At 32.8% G+C, this 25,429-nt stretch overlaps 1 protein-coding gene across 8 annotated transcripts; it reads right to left on the reverse strand.

Moving 5' to 3' along the window:
• Positions 1 to 4,527: 4,527 nt before the first annotated feature.
• On the reverse strand, positions 4,528 to 25,429 carry Usp12-46 (Ubiquitin-specific protease 12/46). Of its 8 annotated transcripts, none has more exons than XM_074134538.1 (12): positions 25,271 to 25,428; positions 24,550 to 24,643; positions 20,273 to 20,376; positions 17,494 to 17,588; positions 16,481 to 16,561; positions 16,027 to 16,243; positions 15,039 to 15,119; positions 14,818 to 14,939; positions 13,885 to 14,040; positions 6,547 to 6,684; positions 6,316 to 6,459; positions 4,528 to 5,092 (listed from the first exon to the last, which is right to left on the reverse strand). In XM_074134538.1, the coding sequence occupies exons 4-12, from the start codon at positions 17,494 to 17,496 to the stop codon at positions 4,940 to 4,942; spliced, it is 1,095 nt and encodes a 364-aa protein (XP_073990639.1). In that variant the 5' UTR covers positions 17,497 to 17,588; positions 20,273 to 20,376; positions 24,550 to 24,643; positions 25,271 to 25,428; the 3' UTR covers positions 4,528 to 4,939. The 8 variants fall into 8 exon arrangements, with proteins under 8 accessions (XP_073990639.1, XP_073990637.1, XP_073990636.1 ...); XM_074134536.1 differs by having other exon boundaries at positions 16,027 to 16,246; XM_074134535.1 differs by having other exon boundaries at positions 16,027 to 16,261.

A 25,429-nucleotide genomic window follows, 5' to 3' on the forward strand; every position in this document is an offset into this window, starting at 1 on the left:
AGCTGCTGGATTCGAACCCGGGACCTCCGCGTGGGAGTCCAGTATGCTAACCTCATAGCTAATCCCTTCCCTATTATTACCTATTATTTTTAACCCTTGAATACATAAAGTAACAATCACTTTAATCGAAGAATTAACTTAAACCGACGATTTTTATTTAAAAACTAAATAAATAAAATAAACATAACGTTTTTCTTTTCTACCTGTGATTAATAGTTTGATTATTACAGATTAATAAATATTACAGTCAATCTAAGTGAAATGGTGCGTCACTTGAACAAATATTTTGTAGATGAAATTGGCCAGGATAAGGGTCCGTGAGGTCTAATATATTCTAAAAATATCAATGAAAAGTTAATGCAGTAAAATTTCTTAAATGATATCAATGAAGTATTAATGAAATGTTGGGTACTTGCTGATTTGTGTACCTTTTGGCGTTTAAACAACCCTTATACTTACCATTTCAAACTGTGAGTTTTTGTTAAAGAGATTTTTGTACCTTTTGGATAGATTTCCCTTTTTGCTTTACAGATTTTCTTAACATTTGGAATAAGCAATAGTTTCATTACAACCTAATATGGTGTTAAGTCAGACCCGTAACTACCACTGGAGAGGTCTTTTAAATGAATGCTTAGAGTTGCGGTCCCCAAAGAATATGCAACAACAGTTTTCTTCGGTAAACGTTTCATTTAAAATTGGAAGGTATTTGTGTGTAAATAACAAAATTGGTCATAGTTATTGATTATTAAGGCGGGCCTTATCTAAGTGGTGCAAACTCCGTTTCTAATGTTGAAAACTCGAGATCTACAAAAGCTTTATTCTCATAAAATATCGAATCGAATGTCAATTCGACGATTGACGTAAATCAGTTCACGCGTCGATAATTTAAACGATTGCAATACTTCCTCTTAGTAGGTGTAAGAGCATAGTAGCACTTTAGAGTCAGACCTACCAAATTTTATCAAAATCGGGCCAAGATTTACAGAGTAATTAGTAATAATAATTTTGGAGGGGGCCTTACATAAAGGGGGCTAACTCCTCTCCCATTAGATGTACAGCGTGGAGACCCCCAAAAGGCACATCTACATAAAATTCCGAATCGAATGACACCTCATTCATGAAAATCGGTTCACGCGTTTAGGCGCTACGTTGTTTACAAAAAAGGTAACAAGAAGAACAAGAAGAACAACAACAACAACAAGAAGAACAAGAACAAGAACATTTTTTGAAAAAGCCGTTTTTGCTCATTTTCGGCAACTTTTTTCTCGAAACCTATTAGATCTGGGTGGTTGCAAAAAAATTACAGTTATAAAGGAGGATTTGCCCTATATTATAAAGAAAATTTGGGAATTTTATCTTTTATAGAAAAATAGAAAAAAATTGTCAAAGTTGGGTGTTTTTCAACGTTACACTTTTTCGTGCAGTTTTTGATGGTCAACCCTTATACAACTGTCCTACCGGACAGTTTTAATATGGAAGCTTTTACCACTTCTTCGTGCTAAACTTTATCAAACCGGCCTTAGTGTTATAGAAATAATACTTTTAGAGTGGGCCTTACTTGCGTGGGGCAAACTCCCCTTCTTAAGTGGCACAGCATCGAGACTTAAGTGCAAATCTGTACAAAATTTCGATTCGAATGACATTTCATTCATGAAAATCAGTTCACGCGTCGATAATTTGAAACGATTACCATACTTCCCCCTAATAAGGGTAAGAGCAGAACGTCGTTTAAATGTTACGTAGGAGTGCCCTAAACCTTTCATCCTGCCAAATTTTATCAAAATAGGGTTAACATTTACAGAGTTATTAGTAATAATAATTTTGAGAAGGGGCCTCACATATATGGGGCTAACTCCTGCCCCATTCGATGTACAGCGTCGAGACCTCCAAAAGGCACATCTACATAAAATTCCGAATCGAATGACACCTCATTCATGAAAATCGGTTCACGCGTTTAGGCGCTACGTTGTTTACAAAAAAGGTAACAACAAGAACAACAACAACAAGACCAATTTTTGAAAATGCCGTTTTTGCTCATTTTCAGCAACTTTTTTCTCGAAATCTATTATATCTGTGTTGTTGCAAAACATTACAGCTATAAAGGAGGATTTGCTCTTTATTTTAAAGAAAATTTGGAAATTATAACTTTTATAGAAAAAGAGAAAAAATTTGTCAAAGTTGGGTGTTTTTCAACGTTACGCTTTTTCGTGCACTTTTTAACGATCAACCCTTATACAACTGTCCTATATCGTACAGTTTTAATTCAATTTATATGTTACAATTATATTTACAAATTAAATACTTCTAAAAAATGGAACTGAGCAATATTCAGTAGCACAACGATGTAAAAAAGTTATTCACTTTGTTCCCCTATTCTTTAGTTCCATTAATCTAAAATTCAAACATTTCTGTAACCGTAAAATAATTAGAACGAACGTTGACGGTACGTTATATGAAGACTGTAATCTTTTTATGCGTTACACGTACTTTTAAAAAATAGACTTATAAATGAAATAGTTGTAGATTTTTTTATTAAATGCCATCTTTTAATTAAAAATTACCGAGTGTCTAGAGGTGAGACCCACAATGCTAAGATGTATTTTTGTATTGCTGAATTCCATTCCCGGTCTAGGCCTTAGATTTTTATTTAATGGTTAATGAAAGGCATTAATAACAAAGTATTGTAAAAATTTTCCTCTATTTTATTTTAAAAATTGCAACTAGTGACTGCCACTAGTTAATAAGTAGGATCGTAAATGATAAAACACGCTTGATTTTTCACAGAACTAATTTATTATACAGCACAGAATATAACATTCACTAACAACACGACTGTTTACTGAACTAATTCTAAAGTCACAACAGTTCACTGTTCAACACTCATAAATAAATAATTTACAATAAAGACTACTATCAGACAGACTACTGGACTGCACTCCACTGGACTCCTGTCTGGAGCAGCTCTTTCGCTTTTTTATATTCCCGTAGAATGTTCTGGAATCTGCTAGAAGCACGCAGTATATTCTAGGCATGCCAGATCTTACTAGTTCCTTCTAGGTCTTCTCCTATGCTAGCTCTTCCTAGTGGCTCCCTAGCAAACTAGAGGTTCTATCTTCTTTCAAGAGATGGCGCCAAAGTTACTTCGTTAACTGTAACATACTGATGTTTGCTAACCGCCTCCGTCCACAACACCTAATTTGAAAGTTGGACGTAAAGCCCGCCTAAAAAATTAGCATTACTCTTTAACTAACTTAATCAAAAAATTACCCTGAGAGAAAATAAATTATTATTGATATAATTTCCTGCTGAGTTACACAGAGAATGGGTAATGTATTCGATGAATCGTTTGAAAAAAAACTTTATCAGCCTAGATCAGTTTGCAGCAAGCCTAGGTCCTGAATTTTTGCCATCTTGAGAAGACGCTTGTTTTGGAAGGTAACACCACACAGAGAAATAATAAAAATAATATTAAAATAATTACGGCTGGTGGAAAATAAGCCAGGTGACAGGAGGAATTGTTCTCGCAATGTAAGACTTACCAAAATACTTTACTGGAGTGAGAGAAAACTCTGGCCTATGTCGGATGCAGCTTGATTGCAGAATCTAAACAGCACATCACGGGTGAGTCTCTTAGCGGGGAGAATCAACCTGTACCGTAAATAATCTATCAGGCGCTAGCTATTTAACTCGGCATTACCGGTGTGCTCAGCGAGATTACCTAGGCAGCACAACAGCGTAACGTGAACTTCTAAATAACAGACTTCAATACATATAAATCATCCTCTATTCTTGCAATAGAAAACGATCAAAACGTAATTTTCTGGGATGGCACTGGTTTTAACCAACAGAAGAATGGTACGCATCAGGGCGTATATCACATGCAACTACAAAGCAGCTAGATTAGTTTACATTTCTAATTTGGCAACTGTGTACAATGAAAAGCGCGGAAAGTACAGGGAACTAGGCCAAGAAAGTGCCACTCAGTGAAAACAAGTAAAAAGAATGGTTATATTGCAAATATAGTGATATCCGTGCTCAGAATAGTCACATGCTCTCTGGAACAAGATTTGCACAAACTACGGTTGGGCTAAGAATTGTCTCATAATGCTGATGCAGAAAGCTGTTATTCTGTGCACCAGCCACATCACCCGATTATTTCTGGGGGTGAGTCACGAATAACTTTTAATATTTTAGACACCCTTGCAAAAGCTGCGAGCCTGGGAATATTAAGAATAAAAATAAACATAATAATAATAATAGATTAAAGCTCTGGGCGCCCAAACCTTAAACGTTGATGGGCCTTAAATTAAAAAAAAATTAAATAAAGTAATAATGATAATAATAATATGGCTCGCTTAGCGATCAAATTCGTTTTATGTCCTAGAATTTTTAAAGGAACTGGTCGTTAAGTGAGATGTACCAATATTTTATATTAAAAATTATCAGTTTTACTGCTTTTCAAATGCATAGGAGCAACTCAGGCAAAGTTGTCGTAAAAAATACGAAAATAAGATCGAGTACATTGGATAATTTTTTCAATTTTTAATTTTAATTTTGTTATTTTTTATTAACTAACTACATTTATTCACAAATTTTTACATTTCTTTTAATCGTCACTAACAAAAATAATAAAATAAAAATCACCTATGATCAAAAGATATTTTAGAAAATATTCTATATAACTTGAAGAATAAATAAGTAATAATAACAATAATAAAAATATAAGCTTGCCCACAAATCGAGTAATTTCTGATCTTACACTAACAGTTTTTAAAAAATTCTGAATATTTTTTATTTTGAGTCTTCTACATACAAAAAAATTAACAAAACTTTGGATAAGATGTCCAAATGGTCGTACAGCCTTGACAATATACTCGAATAAAAAAAATTTATATTATGAATGAAATAAATATACATATACATGTATTCGACTATAGTTTCATTTGCCGTTCACTTTTCCATCGTGTATGTTCGATGACTTAGTTTCTGTGGTATCTCTTGACTGATAGAAAAGAATGTAACCTGTTTCTGAGGATTTTTGAATATCCGAAGTCAATCCATAAAAATCGTCAATTGCTGACTGATCAATTTTCTAGAAAAAAAAAAAGAAAAAAAATCGCTTGTAAACTCTTTCCCGTGACTATTACTGCAAAAATTTACAATTCTAATCCTCCATTTTATTTGAAATTAAATTTTACTACACATTTAGTTGACGGTTGTGTTAGGTCTGCCACAAACGCAGTGTACATGTGCTGAAATCGGATCGCGAAGTATTGGTGCTAATTAAAAGGAAGAAGCTTTGCCCCTCTTCCGTTCGTATAGGAAAAATTGTTCAAATATTAATAATACGGGTAGTTATAGTTACTTATAGGTAGTTATTAAATAAGAAGAAAAAAACATTGAAGTTGTTTTTAAGGTTGAGACAAACCTTAATAGTGGATGCGACGATCGGATCTACTGAACAGTATTCCAAATTAGGACTAAATGCGATATTTTGGTTATGGGAATTTTCTAATGTCACAACACTAAGACGACTGGATAAAAAAAATTTCTCCAATACTAAATTTCAGTAGGGTAAAAGAAGGTAAATATTTGGTCGAAAACTTTACATTTTCTCTTGCTGCAATATTATAATTATATTTCTAATAATTTATAGTTCTTTTTTTTTCAGATGGTCGATTTTGCTAGGTAAAACTTTACTAGGTGTTGATTACTAATTTTTAAAACGTATTAAGGTGTTCAAGTAGTATGAAGGGAATACAATACTTTTCTACTGAAATTCAACATCCAGTTACGACATATTAAAACCTAAAAATCAATGCCACAGATACTCTGGAAGAATTTAAAACCAACAATTTTTTTTTCAGAAAAATGTTTCGAATAAAAAATTTAATTAAAAATATATTATCATAAGGGACAATATCAATGAGAATATCAAACAAAACGGGCTCAGTAGTTAGCGTAAAGAAACACAGCGTGGAGATCCTGATTCAAATCCAGCTGCTGGCCCTTAGATTTTCTATTCCTAGGAGTTTCTTACTTCTCACTGTCTGGTGATGGAAAACATTAACGGTAGCGAGAGAACCCTGTTCGGAGGCTGATAGGGCAGAGAAAAAAGCTTCGGGCGCCAACGACCTCAGATGTTGACGCACCTTAAAGTAAATGAATAAATCAAACAAAAACCACGAAAAATTTAACCTGATCGTAATAGTTTCTCTTACAAAGGAGGAAAAGGAAGTAAGAATCCTACTAACTCGAAACAGAAATTACTTCTCATACAAACAACTTTTCTTGAATGATCAATAATTAACTTACATCAACCATGTCGTCATCAAAAAGCAGCCAAAAATCATGACTCTTGACAATGCTAATGTAGTGGCCACGATTAGGCCCGCTTCCGCAATGTACAACTACTGCCACTAAATTATACATTCTATCTGGGTTCACCGCATCATCGGACTGAAAAAAGATAGAAGTCATTAAACTTATTATGAGAATAAAAAAATAATTATCGCTGCACATTAATAATAATTTCCAGTTACGTACTGTGTTAAACAATCTAAGTTCAAAGGGGAAGACAACACGATGTGAAACTTTAATGTGTCGATTATACTGTTCCATATACTTGAATCTTTTCAAATGCAGGGCCAATATCATTGGCAATTTTTTTACTCTCATACATTTCTGCAAATGTTAAGATGTACATTAGTATTAGATAATTATTTATAAAAACAGAATTCTTGATTCGTGAATGAACCATATTCGCTTCCCTTCTTATCAGCCAAGTAAACTAAAGAGCAAATAAAGAAAAAAAGTATGAGTGAGAAACAACATATAACGATAATTACAGCCAATCTTTTCAAAAATAAATTCTCAATTTTCTATATAAATATTATATACCACAACAAACATGACTGATTTGGAACCGTAAACAATTCTACTGCATTTAAATCGTTGTTGCTAGAAATTAGAAATTACGTTAATAAGAATAATGAAAATGTGTAGAAATTCAATTAATTACTTATCATTTCTTACTTAATTATTACTGTTACAAAATTAACGACAATTTTACGAAATTAGCAAGCGAGTTTCAAACAATTTAAAATCAACGCGTTAAACTTGCGGGAAAAGTGAAAAACAGAAGTTGGAAATAAAATATCACAGAAATAAGGATAGAGAAAGAAATTTTAATTATTTACAGCTTAGAGGAAGGAGACAGAGAGTGTTGTGAAACTTTGAAAGAAAAAGTAACTAACCTCATAGGGCTAAAAATGGAAACTGGTATTGACAGTACCGATATCGCTTGTGTTAGAAGAGTTGGTCATAAAAAGAACAAATCCACCTATACTTGTTAAGATGGTTACATTTAAATCTAAAATAAACGCGCTAAGGAGCGGATAAGAGAGATAAGAAAACGTATTTTGCCATACATAATGCGTGTTTAAGAACTTGGTGAATTCTCAATAATAAGAGGTTATAAATTGCTGATAAAAGGTAAATTGTGTTCTGTGAGGAATTAAATCCACAATTTCAACAAGTATGAAGCATACATCAGAAAGTGAATTAAACATTCAGACCGAAACAGTGAAACAGAGAAGAATGAGAAAAAATTATAAGGTCAATGAGAAGCAAGAAAAATTTTCATCTATTCGTGTGTAGAGAGCGAACCGCTGAAATAGAATACAAAGGTTGGAGGATGGTCCTTGTACAAAGTAGCAATTTTTGTCCGGACCTTCCTCGTAAAATTGGCCTCTCAACGTGGATAATACTCCTAGAAGAGAAGAAATTGGTGTATTTTCTATCTTCTCTAGTGAAAATAAATGAAGAATTATCTGTTATAATGTAGCAGGTTTAAAAGGTAAAGTCAACGATTATTTCTTCCTGTGTGGTTATAATGTTATGATTTGTTTATCCCAAAGAAATTGGTAAAAATTATTTACTACCAAATTCAATAATTATTGATAATTACAAAAATTCAAAAGATTGTATTGCTAGTAACAATGGAGAAAAGTTGTTAAATTGTTTGGGGATTTTACCTTAATAAGTAACTTAATAATTGTCGAGTAAAATATGATACAATGGTGAATTTGCATTCATTGGAGCTCCAGGTAATACGGTGGCAAATTATTGTAGTACGATATTGCTGTAATTCAGATGGTTTTATATCACTTGATGATTTTTTTTGTTGATAATCAAAATTATTCAGATCATATGCCCTTAGTTTTTTCTTGCAAATTACAAATTACAAATAAAGATGTCAATACATTGCCTTTCCTGCCTAAATATAATTGGAGTTTGCAAAATAAAACTAGATATTGTAATGTTTTGGACACGATTGAACCTAGTACTCAACTCCAGCCCGACGATCCCGAGAAAAAAGTAAATAACAATTCAAGTAATAAAAGAAGCATCTGGTTATTAAACTTTTCAATCAATAAGCAAGTCAAATAAAATCTACAACAAAAATGGTAAGCGAAAAATTGTATTACTGCCCAAAATACATCATTTAAATTTCTTACAACGTTTCAGACAGACTAACTTAGAAAATGATTAACGTAAATACATTGAGGCTAATAGAAATTATAAAAATATTTGTGTAATGCTTCCCCCCTCCCAGACTTTAGGAGTCACAATAAAACAAAAACTGGTCGAACTTTAAAACCCTTTAATTGAACTAAATGCACTCTGGTCCATTACAATTATAACTGAAATATTACTTATAAGTGATAATACAATCCCTGAACTGAACGATAAAACAAATAACTACGAATACATGATAACATAATCCCTTAACTAAAGAATAAATCAAATAACTACTAATACATGATAACATAATCCCTTAACTAAAGAATAAATCAAATAACTACGAATACATGATAAGGTATAATTATATTTTATCAGACTTCTAACGAAAACTCTACTCCCAGGCTCCCTACCACCCGTCACCCTGCCTACCGGGACCCAGAGAGTGGCAACCCCAAAGACAATCAGAGTTGGTTGGCTTACCCACTCCTAATACCTGCAGCTCCAGGATGCCCTCGCCAAAACTTTGAACTGTCTCGCGTAGTCCTCGTTATCCTCTCATACAGTAACAGTCACTCCTTGTTACACAACTGTCCAGGGTTCTTCCTCTTTGTTTTCCATGCCACAGCTCACACACACACACACACACACACACACACACACACACACACACACACACACACACACACACACACACACACACACACACATTCACACACACACCACTCTTCAGGCCCCCACCATTCTGCCGGCAGCGCGAACAATGCTCCTAGCAATTTCATGACTCTGCATTCTAATGTCTACATTAAATTTTCATTCCCCATGTATAACATTTTAATGGAAATAAAACTATAATTATAATTCAAAAAACCATAATTCCGTCCCCTACATTTGTTACCTAAGAATGAATTTTATAACACTGCAATTGTTCTACTGCAGAATACAAAAAATACGAAAGATTTCTGGGAAGTTGCGGAGTTTTATAAAAAATATAACTTGGTTGCTGAAGAGGATATTCCGGTAGTGGATTAAATAAGGCACTTCTTTACTGAACTCTCCGTTATTAGCAAGTCTTATGCACTGTGTAATACCTTTTATTCAAAATAGCTTTTTGGATGATTCTTTAAAAATTGATGAATTAGAATGTTTCCTGAACAGCAATAAAGCCCCGAAAAAGATCATACACCATCAGAATTTTTAAAAAGATCAAAAACGTTTTTGACTCAGCTACTAAGTGCTTACAATATAGGAAATAGGGCCTAGCAAAGAATCTACTATTACCCCTATAAAAAATACAAATAAAATACAAAAGGAATTTAAACGACCCTACCAATTACAAATGCATATCCTTCTGTAATATGGCACGTAAAATATTTGCCGATCGCTTGTTGTGAATATTATCAGTTTGGGCTGAAGAGAAATAGGTGCTAAAAAAAATTCTAGGATGGTTTTCGAAAAAAATATTCTACTATTGACAATATTATCATTTTAGCCAACATATTAAAACTGAAGCTAAGTACCAAAAAGCGAAAAGCTTTCGATAATGTGGGCAGGCATGCTTATTGTATAAAATGACATAACTGGGTGTTTTCACCAAGACGCTTTAAGTTATAAATAGTATTTTTAAAATAATGCCGCTTCTTTGTTGTGCCAAGATGATTTTACCGATCCATTTTATTCCTGGCAGCAATTCTTATTAATAATCTCCTTAACAAAAACTTACAGTTTTAAAAGTTAAGTATAAGGGTTGATTAAACGCCAAAAGGTACACAAATCATTGGCGTTTAATCAACCCGTTACACTTAACTTTTAAAACTAAGTTTTTGTTAAGGAGATTTTTGCACCTTTTGGATAGATTTCTCTTTTTGTTCCTTGTAACAAGTTGGTGGGAAGAAGATGGAAAGTAGAGAAATGATGTGAATGATTAAGTGATGAATAATTACAACCCATTAAGAGGGATAATAAAAGAAAACTGCAATTACCAGCACCTTCCAATAAATTTTTTTTTTTTTTTTATAACACTACTTGTTCTTAAGGGATATAAGAGAAAACAAGCTGCGATCACTACAACTTGTAAGGAGGGGGAAGAAAGATGATTTGCAATTACACATCTTATCTAAGAAAATAGTGCGAATACGGTATGGTTGCAAATACTTCCTCTTAATAGGTGTAAGAGCAGGATGATACTTGAATGTCACATAGCTGCAGGTTTTTCCTCTCCTTTTTTCCCTGCATTCCAATCCTCCTCACCTAACTTTTCTCTTACTTTACTTAGTTAAAAAGGTTGAAATGTATTATACATTTATACTTCTATATTTATTTTATGTACATATTTATTATAATAAATATTTCTTCTTCTTCTTCTGAATGTCACACATTCTAAATTTTTCTTCTTGCCTAATTTGATCAATGACAGGCGAAGATTTACAGAGTTATTATTAATAACCCCTTAAAAGGGGGCTTTATTTACGTGGGGCAAACTCGCCTCCTAAGTATGTACCATCGAGACCACAAAAAGCCGAGTCAACTGTATTTAAAATTTCAAATTGAAAGACAATTCGTTCATTTAAATCAGTTCGTACGTCGATAATTTGATTGATTGCAGAACTTCCTTTTAGTAGGTGTAAGAGCATGATGGCGTTTTAGAGTCACGTAGGGAAGCTTTAACCGCTTCTTCGTGCTAAATTTTAGCAAAATCAGACTAAGCGTTGTGGAAAGATTAGTAATAATAGTTTTAGGCAGCTGACCCTTAGATTTTCTCTTCCTAGGAGCTTCTTACAGCTCACTGTCCGAGACATTTGAAGTTTTCATATTTTTCAACTCAACTAAAATTTAACTCTCAATATCTCTCTTCTAACTCATTAGATTATTATGAAGTTTTGGACAATTATAGACCATACTTTTCTTCATATAAAGGTAAAATATAAACTTAACCCAACCAGTAGTATACGAGATATTCGAAGTTAAAGGTTTCATAGTTTTCAACTTGACTAAAATTTAACTCTCAATATCTCCGTTCCTACTCGTCAGATTAATATGTAATTTTAGACAATTATAGACAATACTATTCTTCATTTACAGGTGAAATATATTTGAAGATATAATTAACAAGTAACAGTGAGCAGTGTTCTCTTCTTTTATTTTATTTTGTTTTTTATTTTTATTTTTTTTTAGTGTTTTTGGAAAAACAAGAAAATTATATTTAAATAAAAACATATCACCTACAACTGGCCTCCTACGGACGATCATCGTGGTAGTGTCTTTTGTATATACACTCAGTGACAAAAAAAACCGGACACCTGTAGTTATTTGTTTATCTTCTTTAATAATTAGGTACAAATGTTAGCAATGATCTTTGAGCTCAAACTAATCATTGCAGACTAGTTGTTTACCATTTATCAGTGATACTTTTTCTTTTAAAGTGTTTAAAACGATTAACAGACTTTTTATTTTTTTCTTGAGTCAGCTTATCAAGTGAGTTTTTTAATTTTTTTCAAATTATATTCTTTGATTAAACATAAATTTTTGCAAAAATTTAATTAAATTGACTTTTTCCCCTAAAAGGATGGTTTTAAGTCGTGAAGACCTTGCCCGGGCAGATGCTTTGGCCAACGAAGGGCATAGCGTACGGTACATCGCTCAAGTCATAGGTGAGCCGCGCTCTACCATCCAAGATGGCCTTCAACGACTTAGGGCCACCGGAAGTCTCGATCGAAGAGAAGGTAGCGGTCGACCGCGATGTACGACGCCTAGAGACGATCGTTTTATTACTCTTACAGTACTGCGAAATCGTCATGTGACCGCTCCCGAGATACGTAGCGAACTACAAACGGTCCGCGATGTCAGGGTGAGCTCTCGGACAGTCATTAGAAGGCTTCAAGAGAATAACTTAGTCTCTAGACGTCTCGCATCAGGTCCTCTTCTACTGGAGAGGCATCGAGTAGAAAGGAGACTTTTTGTAAATCAGTATCTCCATTGGACCCTTGAGCAATGGGGGGCTGTTCTCTTCACAGATGAGTGCCGGTTTGCTTTGTGGCAATCAGATGACCGGGACCGTGTGTGGAGAAGACCAGGTGAGCGCTATGCTTCATGTACCATGCGAGAATCCCAACCTTTTCAAAGGCAGTCAATTATGGTATGGGGTGGAATCAACACCCAAGCCCCTACCGAACTAATTACTATACAGAATGGATCTTTGACTGCTCGACGGTACATTGAAGAGATTCTTCAGGAAGCTGTGGTCCCATTTGCTCCATTTATTGGGGATAACTTCGTGTTAATGCAGGATAATGCTCGACCGCATGTTGCTCGAATTGTTACCCATTACTTGGAGGATGTTTCAATTACTACAATGAATTGGCCAGCACGTTCTCCAGACATGAATCCCATTGAAAACTTATGGGACATGTTAAAGAGACGCCTCAGGCAACTTCCGTCACCCCCAACAAATGTTCATCAGCTAGAAACTGCTGTTGGTGAGTTATGGGATGCTGTTTCACAAGATGAAATTCAGTCGCTTATTTACTCGATGCCTAGGAGACTGGAAGCCCTCCGAAGGGCCAGAGGAGGTAATACGCGGTATTAGAAATCAACAAGGTAATAATTGTTACTTAAATTTCAATTTATCGCTATAAAGATTTTCCGGTGTTAACATAATTTTTCTGTAACTTATGAATTTCTGATCTGATTGCATTAAAATTAATTTATTCAGTAAATTATTACATGCGTTATAATTAATACATAGATAAAAAATTGGAATTAAACAAATAAATACAAGTGTGCGGCATTTTTTATTATAAATATAAGTGTCCGGTTTTTTTGTCACTGAGTTTATTTTGAACATAAACATTTTAAGTAAAAAAACATACAGACCATGTAAGCAACCTCACACAGTCACCAAGCGTTGTGTTAGACGGAAACATTTAAGTTTAATCCCCTATACCAAACTGATTAATCAATCAACCTCTCATGATAGATAAAAGTCTGAAACCGGCCAAGGATATAAAAACGTGCGTGCCAGCAGGATAATATCAGCGATATTATTCAGCTCTGTGTACCAAACCGCAAATAAAATTTTTAAAAAAAATCGGTTTACTTTAGTCAAGTTACACTTTCGATTTACGGCTTTTGACGAAAAGCACAATATTCTTTTACACTAACATGGCGAACACACAGTGCAGACCAGTTGCGCATAAACCTTTTTTTATTCAGATAGCCTCAAAACATATAAACATATAATATAAATGTATTGAAGATAAAAACTTATTTTATAATTTGACATGATCTTACTTTCTCCTAAGCGTAGTAAGAGAAATTCGTTTTAAAAAATAGTTGTCAGACGAAACCAAAAAACGAACTTACTTGAGCCTCTTGGTAACTCGAACAGTGGTCACATTTGAATTTATTATCACCACATAATGTTTCCATGCTGCTGAAACAACGCAAGCAATGGGTAATGGACGTATTTTGGTCTATGTCAACTTGCAGATCAAAAAAATCTTCATCTTTACTGCTCATCTAAACAAATACAAAAAATGTATGTATATTCATTTCAAAAACCTATATGATGACCTTGCTGACATTCTACATCTTTTTCAGTGGCGGCTTGAGCCTAGATTGCATACTCCAGAACCAAAAATTAAATTTAAAATTTTGTAACATTTCATAACAAATAATTATTGAGAGAATGTAATAAAGTAACAGTACTACTGCATGGAAACGCTGAATTTTTAAATTTGCAGCTAGTACACAATAGCGCTTCTGTGTGCTGGTTGTCTTACTAAACAAAAGCCCGACAAAGTGAAGCGACATACGTAAGGATGGATTTAAGAAATTATGAATTGTGATTTACTCATTCCATACAATTAGAGGTTTGTATTTTTAATTTCTTTAAAGTATTATAAAACATTATGTCACAAGAAAGGCTTTCGCTTTCGCAATACTTTCCTTCGAAAGAAATCTCATCAGGAAAAAATCTGATTGTAATTAGTGAGATATTGAAAAATTCGCCCCCCCTAAAAAAAAAAGAATTTTCTGTTCAAATAAGGATGTGTAAAATAAAGGATATGTTGGCATAACCTTAAATTTCATCTCAATAAAATCGCCTCAATAATTTAAAAAATGTTCAAAAAAGTTCTCAAACTTAATACAATTTTATTCATTCGCAACACTTTCTCTCAAATCTGTTGTTACAATGAATATCCGAAATATGTATTCCCAGTAAAAACAAATTGGAAAACTGGCAGGAGAGAATATTTTCTATTTCGAGCGAAAAAGAAGTAATAACGAACTTACAGTCTCACAGTTAAGGCATCTAGTTTCACTCGTCAGTATCCCTTGAAATATTTCATGAACCCAAGTAGGTTCTGGTGGGGAACAGTCACCTTCATTCGACTTAGATTTTTGAGGTCTCTCAGCTAAAAATAAAACATATATCAATTCAAAGTACTGAAATACTCAATGTGTGAAAAATAAATGTATTCACAAATTAACTTAGATACGGAAGCAAAACTAACATAGTATTATTTCGTTGATATGATTTATTAAAAAATTAAGAAATTCATGTGCATCTTGCTGCATATAGTTGTCAAATTCCTCTGAAAATGCAATAGTAAAATGTCAAAAATGTAAAACGTGAATCATTTATAAATAATGGGGTACATTTAAATAAATAAATAAATAAAAAACCTAAGTAAGTATCATGGACAAAAAAAAATCATCCACACGCCAAACGTTTAAAAACTATGTTTTACAGACTATTTCAACTTTTAGACTCTGACGATTCTGTGCAGGTTTTCTATTATCACTTTTCAATGTTACCATTGAAACTGAAAAAACTTTGCACAGCTTTTAAAGCTACTTATATCTCTAAGTGAAAACGAAGGGAATGATGTCCTTGCTCAGCGTACTGAAATAAAATAATACCAAAAAAAAAAATTGGTTCAGGGCGGATCCAATCAAGTTATTGAGCACGCTGTAGAACTAACTGTGCCTGAACACAACATTAGTCTTCATCTCAATACTGTGGAAAAGATGTAAGAGACACCTCAAATAGGTTGAAATCTTTAAAAGAGATTGATAAATTTCTCTAAAAAAGCATTCAGATTCCAGCATCCTCTTAAAAAAGAATAGCCACATATTGAAATGTGGATTCATGAGTGAAAATCCGCCTTTTTCAAGTGGTAAAAGAAAGCAGTTTAACAAAAGTTGATACAGTACATTTTGTGAAACTAAAAGGAGTATTCATTACAAATTCGTTTTTTCACTTACTCAATCATAAACCGGACTGATTAAAAGATACGTCTACACACCTGCACCAAATTAACGATAAAACTGAAACATTTGATAGAATTAAACTTTGCGCCAGCTCAGTATCTGGACTCAGGTTTAGACTTATAGCTTTTCTAATTTTTTGGTTCGTTTATCGCAAATTTCTTAACAGGAGAAAATCGAGAAGTAATTAAACCTATTTTTAAAATTGAAAAACGGTTTTAAAAAACTTACCCTTTTCCTTTCTTAATCTCGCTATGAACTTTTTCGGAGCTATAGAGCCAACTTTCTTTTTTTGCGTAGCAATACTATGAAACAAGTCAGCTAAACATGAAAGTAAAGTTTCTTTAGTACGCTTATTTCTAGCCTTATATTCCAATACTTTTTCACGAAATGGTTTACAAAAATATAACGCTTGCAGCACTGAATTACTATAACATGTATTTCCAAACTGCTGAAAAATACCCAACTGTAATCATTAAATATATAGGAACTTTTAATATAAAATATATTTAATATTTGTTATAAATCACTGCAACAAGCTTAGTAATTAGAATTTAACTTTTTGATGATTCACAAACTTACCAGCAGATCATACAAATTTACTATTAGATATTCAATTATGTGACCATTCCAAGCATAACAAAACAAAATAAAAAATACTTCTACGTAAAAGTTACATACTCACATTCACAAGTCCAAAGTAATGTTCATTTGGTGGAAACTGATCAGAACCTATATCTCTTTCAAGTTGTGATACATTTGCGCCCTGAAGAAACAAGACATCTTATAAATTAGTTAATTAAATGTGCAGAAAAATACTAATAATAAATGCTTAACAAGCAAGTTCTTTTAAATCTGTCCTCACTTCATATCTACATCCTAGGAGTCACCAAGACCACGGGCTACACTACTGCACAGGCAAGCTCTTATAGATTATGTGAGAAGCTGGAGGTAGACCCAGTTTTGACTCTGCTCTCCGGTAAAACACCTTTCAAACAGAAGCTTCGGCAACTCCTTCAAATATTTTACACCACACAAAGAGAGCTAGAGCGTGACCACCAGCCATTCTTCACAGAATACATCAACTCCTCTAATAAAGAGGTTTTGAAGGTTAAACGAAAATCTTTTCTTTCGAAATTGGCACCTAACCATCTCATTCCATTAAACCATTTTTAATTTATTTTATTATTTATAATGTAAATTTAATATTTTAGAATATAGTTCTTAAATTAATTAATTATTAAATTACACGTTTGTAAAAATTTGTACTAGATTTGATGTTTCTGGTCAATTATATTCTTATGGTAGGTGAATTCCTTTCATAATGTCGACGCTGCTGCATCTTCCTATTTTTTGTAATTAATTAGAAATTTCTGTATCAATTTTTAAAATAACCACTATTCATTCGAAATAACCACATTCGAAAGATGTTTGTATGTAGATGTTTTCTTTTTTCTTCTTCTTTATCATCGACATAAAACAGATAACTCCTTAAATTAACAGAACACGCAAGCATCTCTTGAATAACATGTAAAATTACAAATAGTTCCTTAATAATTCCTTAATGAAATAGTTCAATGGTGAAGGATTACCCAAAAATAAAGAAGTAAAAAAAGGAGAGGAATAATTTCATTTTTACTAAAATCTAAAAATCTATTCAAGACTAACAGAAAATCAAATGCATATAAAATCACTCACCATTTTTAGCTTGGAGCTGAGGCTAGATATAATGGTCACATAACGCTTTTTTTTCGAATTTCTTTTTTCCTGCCCTCGAGCTGCAATTGCTTCGTCTAAAACAGTAAACGCAAAATAACTCATTATGTTTAATCAAATACGAATACTCTAAAGCTAAAAGAAATAAAAGCAAAATGTGGTGTGTAACATAATGTCACTTGTAGAAATTAGCTTGCACACTTCATTTAGAATAGACCCAAGACATACTAAAAAATAAAAAAACGCAGTCGATTCTATAAATTATCGATTAAACATATTTTTAATAACAAAGAACTATTAAAATATCCGGAATCTCGCATTACTATAAATATAATTATATCAGTTACAAAACAAAAGCACAATTCATGAATTCTTTGAAAACTGTAACTCAAACAAATCTATTTTCTTAATAAATAAATCTGGTGAGAACACTAACAAATTTTTCTCTCATTATTTACAATCGAATTTTCAAAGTTTCTGACATTTGTTTCATCACCAGTTCTATGTTTAAAAAGCGTATAACGTGTTAGCAAATTTTCTTCAAATTTAGAAAACTACTATTGTGTCACACAATTTACTGTGTCGAATAATCAATGATGATGAAATAGTACTTTCGAAGAGAGTTTAATGTTAAAGCTTCTCTGAGAATAAACAAAAATTCAATTTTTATGAAAAATAAGTTTACAAAATAATTGGCTTTCAATTATGAGTGTAATTGCATTATTTAATAGTGCCAGTTTTGTTGTCTCCTTTAAAAATTTTCATTTACGTTATATAAAGGCTACCTAGGGTATTTTACAGGGAGAGTCTTTGTCTCCATTCTTATTTAGTTTACTCATTCTCAATATTATAGTGTATTTTAGGGAATTAGTTGCGGAGGGTTTGTCAATGACTAAATACTGCGAATTTTAATGTCACTGTTCGCGGATGACGCCATTTGGACAGATTCTTGGGCAGACGCTCCGCGCAATTAAAAATTCTTAATTTTTTCAGCGTATCTACGAGTCTTAAATTAACTCAGACTAGACAAAATTAGTCATATTTCATTCCCAAACAACATGGATTATTTTATTGAAATTATGTAACAGAAAAAACTTTTCATTATGTCTACTTGGGAAACAAATTTAGTTCTTCCGGTAAGTTTTTGCATGCTCTAAATCTGAATTAATTCAACTAGTGGTTCGTGAACTTCAATTATTACGTGATCTCGACTAGTTAGATGGGACACATTGTTGACTTCGTAAAAGTCAATAGATGGACTTTACTGCAGGATGCTATGTTGTAACTTTACTTTATCCAGACCTGAAGCGGACTAAACGTGCTTTTTGAAAAGCATGTCTACCTCTATCCTTAAAACATCTCTCTCACTATTTAGTTCGACTGGAAGCCGAATGAGGATAGATAAAAAAGTGCCGTGATTTAAATCAAAGCTAAAGTGGTGGGCGAGATTGCTGCAAATGTTCGAAACGAGCTTCTAAAGATTTGCAACTTAAATATAGTTAAGACTGGAGAGAGGTCAGACGCATACAGTTAGGCTTTACCCCTGAGGTCGCTATTAGTAACGGTTGGTGCTGATAAAAGTTCGTAACAAGATCTGGAAATCTTAAGTTCAAACCTTTTCGAAGAGAGCGGAGTGGGGACGGCCGGCTCAGGTAGAGGAGTGGGGTATGCGGAGAACAAGTAGGGCCAGCAGTAGGGCCCGTGCCGTTGTGTGTGTGAGAGTAATCTCGTCGCTTGCGTAGCTCCTAATCCCACTACTCTACCGAGTCAGCTGATTAAGTGTAAGAGAAAAGTATTATTTTTGAGCTGTGTTACAATTAAAAGAGTTGATTTACGTTTAATTTATTTTATGAGTTTGTTTTATGTTTACTTATCACTTTTGTACTGTTTTATTTTATTTGTATGTGTTCTTTTCTTATTGTAAATAAATAGAATTAGTTTTCCTTAAATTAACATTTTGTGTTCACCCGTTTTTATTCCTCCTTTCCCGCTCCCTTACAGGTGCAATTCCAAGATCAACATCGTGTACCGTACAATTTGTTCCTTATAGGTCTCTTTCACTTTTAAGAAAAAATCCTAAAACGAATTTAGCCTGTTACAGAATCTAGGATACTTCTCTCCGATCAATATGGTAATATTCTGCAGTACATCAGTACTTATCAAAGTAGTATGGATACTAACTCTTGATGGTATGCAATACTCAAGCTTTGATTGATAAACTGAGCATCCTGTCCACTTCACCACTACATATTGCCTTTCTTTCAATTCTTTCTCTCTTGACAGCCGTTTGACTTATGCTACCTACGCTCCCATTTTACCAGTTCGTGCATGAATTTTCCATCTTTGGACCCTTACTCTATTCAATAAATTACCCTTATACGAATAAACACTGGTCTGAGGGCAGATATATAAAGTGCAATGTGGGCCAGGAATTTTCCAACTTTGTGGCCTTTAATAAGTACTTTTTCATGAAACCATGGAAAGTAACCATTTTTTAGCAAAGCAGGAACATGAACGACATTAAGCTTGAGGGAGCAGATTGGGGGTAGAGGCAATTTGAAATGGTCTATCTTTACATAAAACAACATTTTTACATAACTTCTTCGGACAGGCGAGGCTTCAAAGACCTTGACGAAACGAACCTGAGAGTTACCAAATAGATTTATCAGAATTTACAAATCAAGTCCTCAGTACAATTTTTAAATATATGTAAATTTAAAGACATAAATAATTAACAATAATAATTTTGGGCGAAGCTGACCATCATCCAAGTTTTCCTAGCCTTGAGTAATATCACACAAACAACTTCTTTTAATTAGTCATCCAACACATCTAAAAGTGCATTGATAATATATGTCCAGTTTTCTGTAAAAAAAAAAAAAAAAGAAATCTCGGTTTAATTGTTTGTATTAGATATATTCAAAATAAAGCTTAGTACCAATTTCTTAGAAAACTTTAAACAAAACAAATTCTGAGTTACAAGAATGTTTAGACTAGAACGAATTAAAAACAGTAAAACTATCCAAGTAGAGGGTGACAAATCACTAAAGTAGTCAAAGTCCCAATTTCATTATAATCATCACCTTTCAACAGCACTACAACTCAAAGCTGAGTCTTGGCCTCCTCAACCAGTTTCCGCCAGTTCTGTTCTGTGCTGCCGCCCTCCAGTTGGGGATATTCAATATCGTTCTCGCATATTTCAATATCCCAATTTCAATATCAAAATTTATGCAGTCAGGAATATACAATACTTGTACGATTATTACTTTTAATTATTACACTCTTTTAATGCACCTTATCAGCACATAACAATATAGTAAAACTTACTCTTTAACAAAATCTTACAGTTCAAAGAGTTAAGTATTAAGGGTTGATTAAACGCTAAATCGTACCAAAATCAGCAAGTACCCAACATTTCATTAATACTTCATTGATATTATTTAAGTAATTTTACTGCATTAACTTTTCATTAATATTTTCTCGAATTTATTAGATGTCACAGGCCCTTATGCTGGCCAGTTTATTCAAAATAACTTTTTTGTATACTAAAGATTGTACGTTCTTCTGATTTATATTAATGATGTCCTTTATTCTGAGTAATCACATTCTCATGCACATTAAAATAAAAAAAGACAATTAGGTGGTTACTGTTGAAATTTGAATCTTCAATTCATCTTACAGAAAATACGAGAGCACAAATTACACAAAGTTAATAACAAATATTCAACAATACTTATACATCTCTCAATTGTAATTTATTGTAGTCTCTTTAATTAAGAACTTGTAGAAAAATACTTTAATAATTTATTGGCTGTCCTAAAAATATGCATATATCCTTATCTATTTTATAATACATATACGTACATAACATTGTGGGTAAAACACCTAGATTAAGAATGTAATTGAAGAAAACTGTAATATTTAATATTAACCCCTTAATGCACTGTTTTTTTGATAAATATCAATAAAACGATTGTTTTTCTTTGCTTTCACATTGTTATTTTCAATTCTCGATTATATTCGAGTGTGAAAAATTATAGCAGCATAAAGAACAACGCCGCTCGAATTATCTCGAGTGTGCACAGTTTGGCCAGTTTAGCGCGCTCGAGTTAACTCGAGCGTGCACGTTAAGGGGTTAAACAAGATTAATTATTACCTATTATTTGTAGCTCTTGACTACTACACAAAGTAAAGTAAAAATCAATTTAATTGAAAAATGAACAAAAACTGATGATTTTTACTTTAAAAAATAAATAAAATTAACAAAATCATTTATGCATGTTGGTGTAAGCACTTGAAAAAAAAAAATGAATTTTTTAGCCTCATAACGTTTTTCTTTTTAACCTAATAGTTAGGCTATTAAAGTAGAATAATCGCCTATTTTTTTTGGCGGGGCTTAACGTCCAACTACCAATTAGGTTCGTGGACGGAGATTATAGATATTGTGTGAAGTTGGAAATTTAGAACGGATTTTCTTTTATGAAGACCAAATGATCATATCACATAGAGTAATTAGATACTTGTTTTACAGAAGCGGATGATGTCGTTTTAGCTAGTATAACTAAGGAACTAAGGCTGTAGAGTTGTATCAGAAATGGTCTTCAACGGAATCCGCTTTAAAATCTGTCTCTGGAAGATCCAAATAGTCATGCTAATTACTTTAGGTGAAAAGAACAATTATCGTTGATTTTTTTCTGTCGTACCACGCATGTTTATTGTTTCCCTGAGAGGTTGCGGACTTAATCCATCCAACAGTCCACCAATAACTTGGAAATTTGCGAAACGTAATCTCCGTTAAAGAATACATCTTTTGATTTCTTGGACAGCTCTCGTCGCAGTAGAAAGCTACACAAGCCTCTACAGAACAGCTCATGCGTCCCGCAAAAGACACTTTGACCTATCCAACCACTTGTGAGTCTTAGCAAGGAATGAAGACGTGTTTTTGTGAAGCACTCAGAAGGATCAAAACTTATATTATCGGACGAAGAAATAAACTCTGATGAAAATCATTATTTACAAGAGCTGAAATATTACATAACCACATTTATCGTCAAGCAACTTTTACACAAAACAAATTAAGAAAATAAAAGAACTTTTATGAACTAATTACGACCTAAGATATAAAACCAATATTCGCTAAAAGTAAATAAAAAAAAAGAAGTTGAAGATGACCGTATGGGTCAAAACTTCTTTAGAGGACTCTAAATTTTAAAAAACAATAAAGCTATTATTTTTTACCCTCGTATTTTTATGAGTTTTAGAATGCAACATGTAAAAATACTGTTAAGGGGATAATTGAAGGGAATCTTTGAGCACTTCAATTGTCGAGATTGTAGTTCGCAGTAGAGAAACTGACTGGATGTTCCACAAACATTTGTTGACTTAAAGAACTCTGTAATGAAGGATTAACAGTGAAAACGCAATGAGAATCAGAACTGTGGGCCTTCACCAGAACATTCACAGAACAACATGATTTGAACGACTGAATTGTACACAAATTTTCGTGCTTCACTTGAAGGGAAGGCCACAGGCAATGTAAACACTTTGCTGACATTTTCTTTATTTGTTCTACGATATTATCAGATGTAATTCTACGTCATCTACTACAAACAAAGCCATTCCTACCAAAATGCCTACTTCTTTAACACCCCAAGGAAAATGGTTTTCCAGGGGTTTTGGGGGGCTAAGTTAAGCTCCACCCTAAAGTGCCTTTAGAATAATTTATAACGTCGCCACCAATATTAATGAATATTAAAAACATTGCTGGTAGTCAAAGTCAGAGTGTTAAACGGAAATGAGATGTTACACAATAGATTTATTGGAACATACTCATAAAAGAAGCGCGATTTTCTTCAAACTAATAATAAAATTTGCATCCTTTTTGCATAGAAGTTAGTATTAGGATGTTCTAGGTGTCTGACAATTTGGATTGTTTGACTGTCGTAAAAATTCAAGAGAGGAGAAAGATTCGTTTTTTACAAGTTCAAAAATCTTAGAAACTAAACTCAAACTCCAGGGGTTTATTTAAGTGGTCTAAACTTTTACCTTTAGTTTAACAAAACTTAGTAGTTTTGAAGTCGTAATAATTGCAGTTAATGAATTTTTGAGTTTTTAACATCAAATGATGCTATTGATTTTATGCGGAGTCAGATAAGAGCTGAAAAGTTACATAAATGTACTGTAATGTAACGATTCGTTGAATGTAACGTTACATAAACGTGGAGAAAAATAAAATATTAAAAAAGTAAATAAATTCAAACAAAAAATCAAATTCAACTTAGTAAGAATCTCTATTATCTCGTATTATATAGGTTTCAGCAACAGGACTTCATGTGTCGTTTTTATCATGTCAATTTTAGTCTATTTTAATCGTAACCTCAAATGTCGAGCCTTAAATTGAAATAAACAAAAATCATGCTATCTTCAATACATTAAGATTAGTTTTTAGTTTTTTTAAAGCTCGTGTTGATAAAAACTTCAGAATCGTTACTGGACCACTATGTTTACGAATTAGATAGAGTGAGGGGTTTGGTTATTTTTACTAAAATCAAAGGCTAGAGGCGGTAATCTAACAGTCTGCGCTAGCAGTCTAAGAACGAATAATTATTTAGAAATAGGATAAAAATCTCTGATATTTATAACAAAATATACGATATACAATTTCGAAATTCCAATTGATCACAACATGATTAAATTAATTCTGACCGCTTTGTACAGACAGACCAGTTACATCTAGAGTACAGTTGGTCACTACTAAACTTTCTCCCCAAACATCAGTTGCTATAATGTAAAAAGTGAAGTACAAAGATCGCTTCTTCGAGCCAAAATCTGACTATTACTGGAACTTCTAAACCGGTAAGAAGTAAAGAAGAGATAAAAAATCAACGCAATTATCCTACTCTATGTGCACAACCACTAAATTGACACCACTTGCAAAGAACGAAACAAAACAGGTATTGACCTTTAAAGGCAGATAATCCACAGAAAAAAAAGCTAAAATTTAAAATGATAAAAAAAAATATACGAAATATTGATTACCTGGCTTTATATTTTCAAAATTTTATTACAACATAATACATCAAAATATTAATCTCATCAACTCTATTCATAAATGCACAATTCATATTCGATCCTGGAAAACATTAAAACCAATACAGTTATGATGAAGTAGTAAACATACAACTCTACAAATTTATATTACACTGAAGAAGGCAATAAATTTGCCGAAACGTCGGTAAAAAAAGTAATTTGTTCACAAAATTTTTCATCGCTCCTCAATATTCCCAAGGATAATTTAATTAAAACCAAATTCAATCATAAAATGACACAAATTACGAAAAAGTATAAAGCAATTCATTAACGAACTACTTGATGTTTTTTAAAACTTTCTTGAAATTCAATATTAATAGACATGTTTGCAAATAAAATTGTATTTCAGACGTTAATTACTTGAATATAATAATGATACCGAAATATGGTTCTTTTACTTATCTATCAAAATATGAATTAAGAAGGTGCAATCTTGGTAATTAATGTAAAAGGTTAAGAGTTTAAAAGGTAGAGCTGATTCAGGGGATACTTGAAAATGATTAATTACTTATTTAGAAAATGGAGTGGAAGGTTAAGTTTATTAGGCATTACAAACTTGTTTTGTTTTAAGACATCGAGTGGAAATAAATTACCATTGAAAAGTTAATTGAAATCTAGTTCGGTAGTCTAAAAAGCCCACTACAATTACAAAAATTAAACAGTTACTTACCATGATTTGTGAAAATATTAATCTATACATCACCAACTAGAAGAAAACATTGTCATCCCAACACAATAAGTTATCATAACATTAACCATTACCATTTCTTTAATGTGATATGGGGTGGAAACAGTGTTGCCAATGCACTGATGAAGTGAGTAATTCCCT

This window comes from Rhodnius prolixus, unplaced genomic scaffold (assembly GCF_049639745.1).
Source record: "Rhodnius prolixus isolate KJV_2025 unplaced genomic scaffold, Rpr scaffold_16, whole genome shotgun sequence".
In the NCBI taxonomy this organism is placed as follows: Eukaryota; Metazoa; Arthropoda; class Insecta; order Hemiptera; family Reduviidae; genus Rhodnius; species Rhodnius prolixus.

What these genes read in the sequence shown, in the direction of transcription:
- Usp12-46 (XM_074134532.1), bottom strand. An exon ending in TATCAACGAAATAATACTAT is followed by an intron (nt 14,940 to 15,038) that starts GTTAGTTTTGCT and finishes TTTTATTTTTAG; the next exon opens with CTGAGAGACCTCAAAAATCT. An exon ending in GATGCCTTAACTGTGAGACT is followed by an intron (nt 14,041 to 14,817) that starts GTAAGTTCGTTA and finishes GTATTTGTTTAG; the next exon opens with ATGAGCAGTAAAGATGAAGA.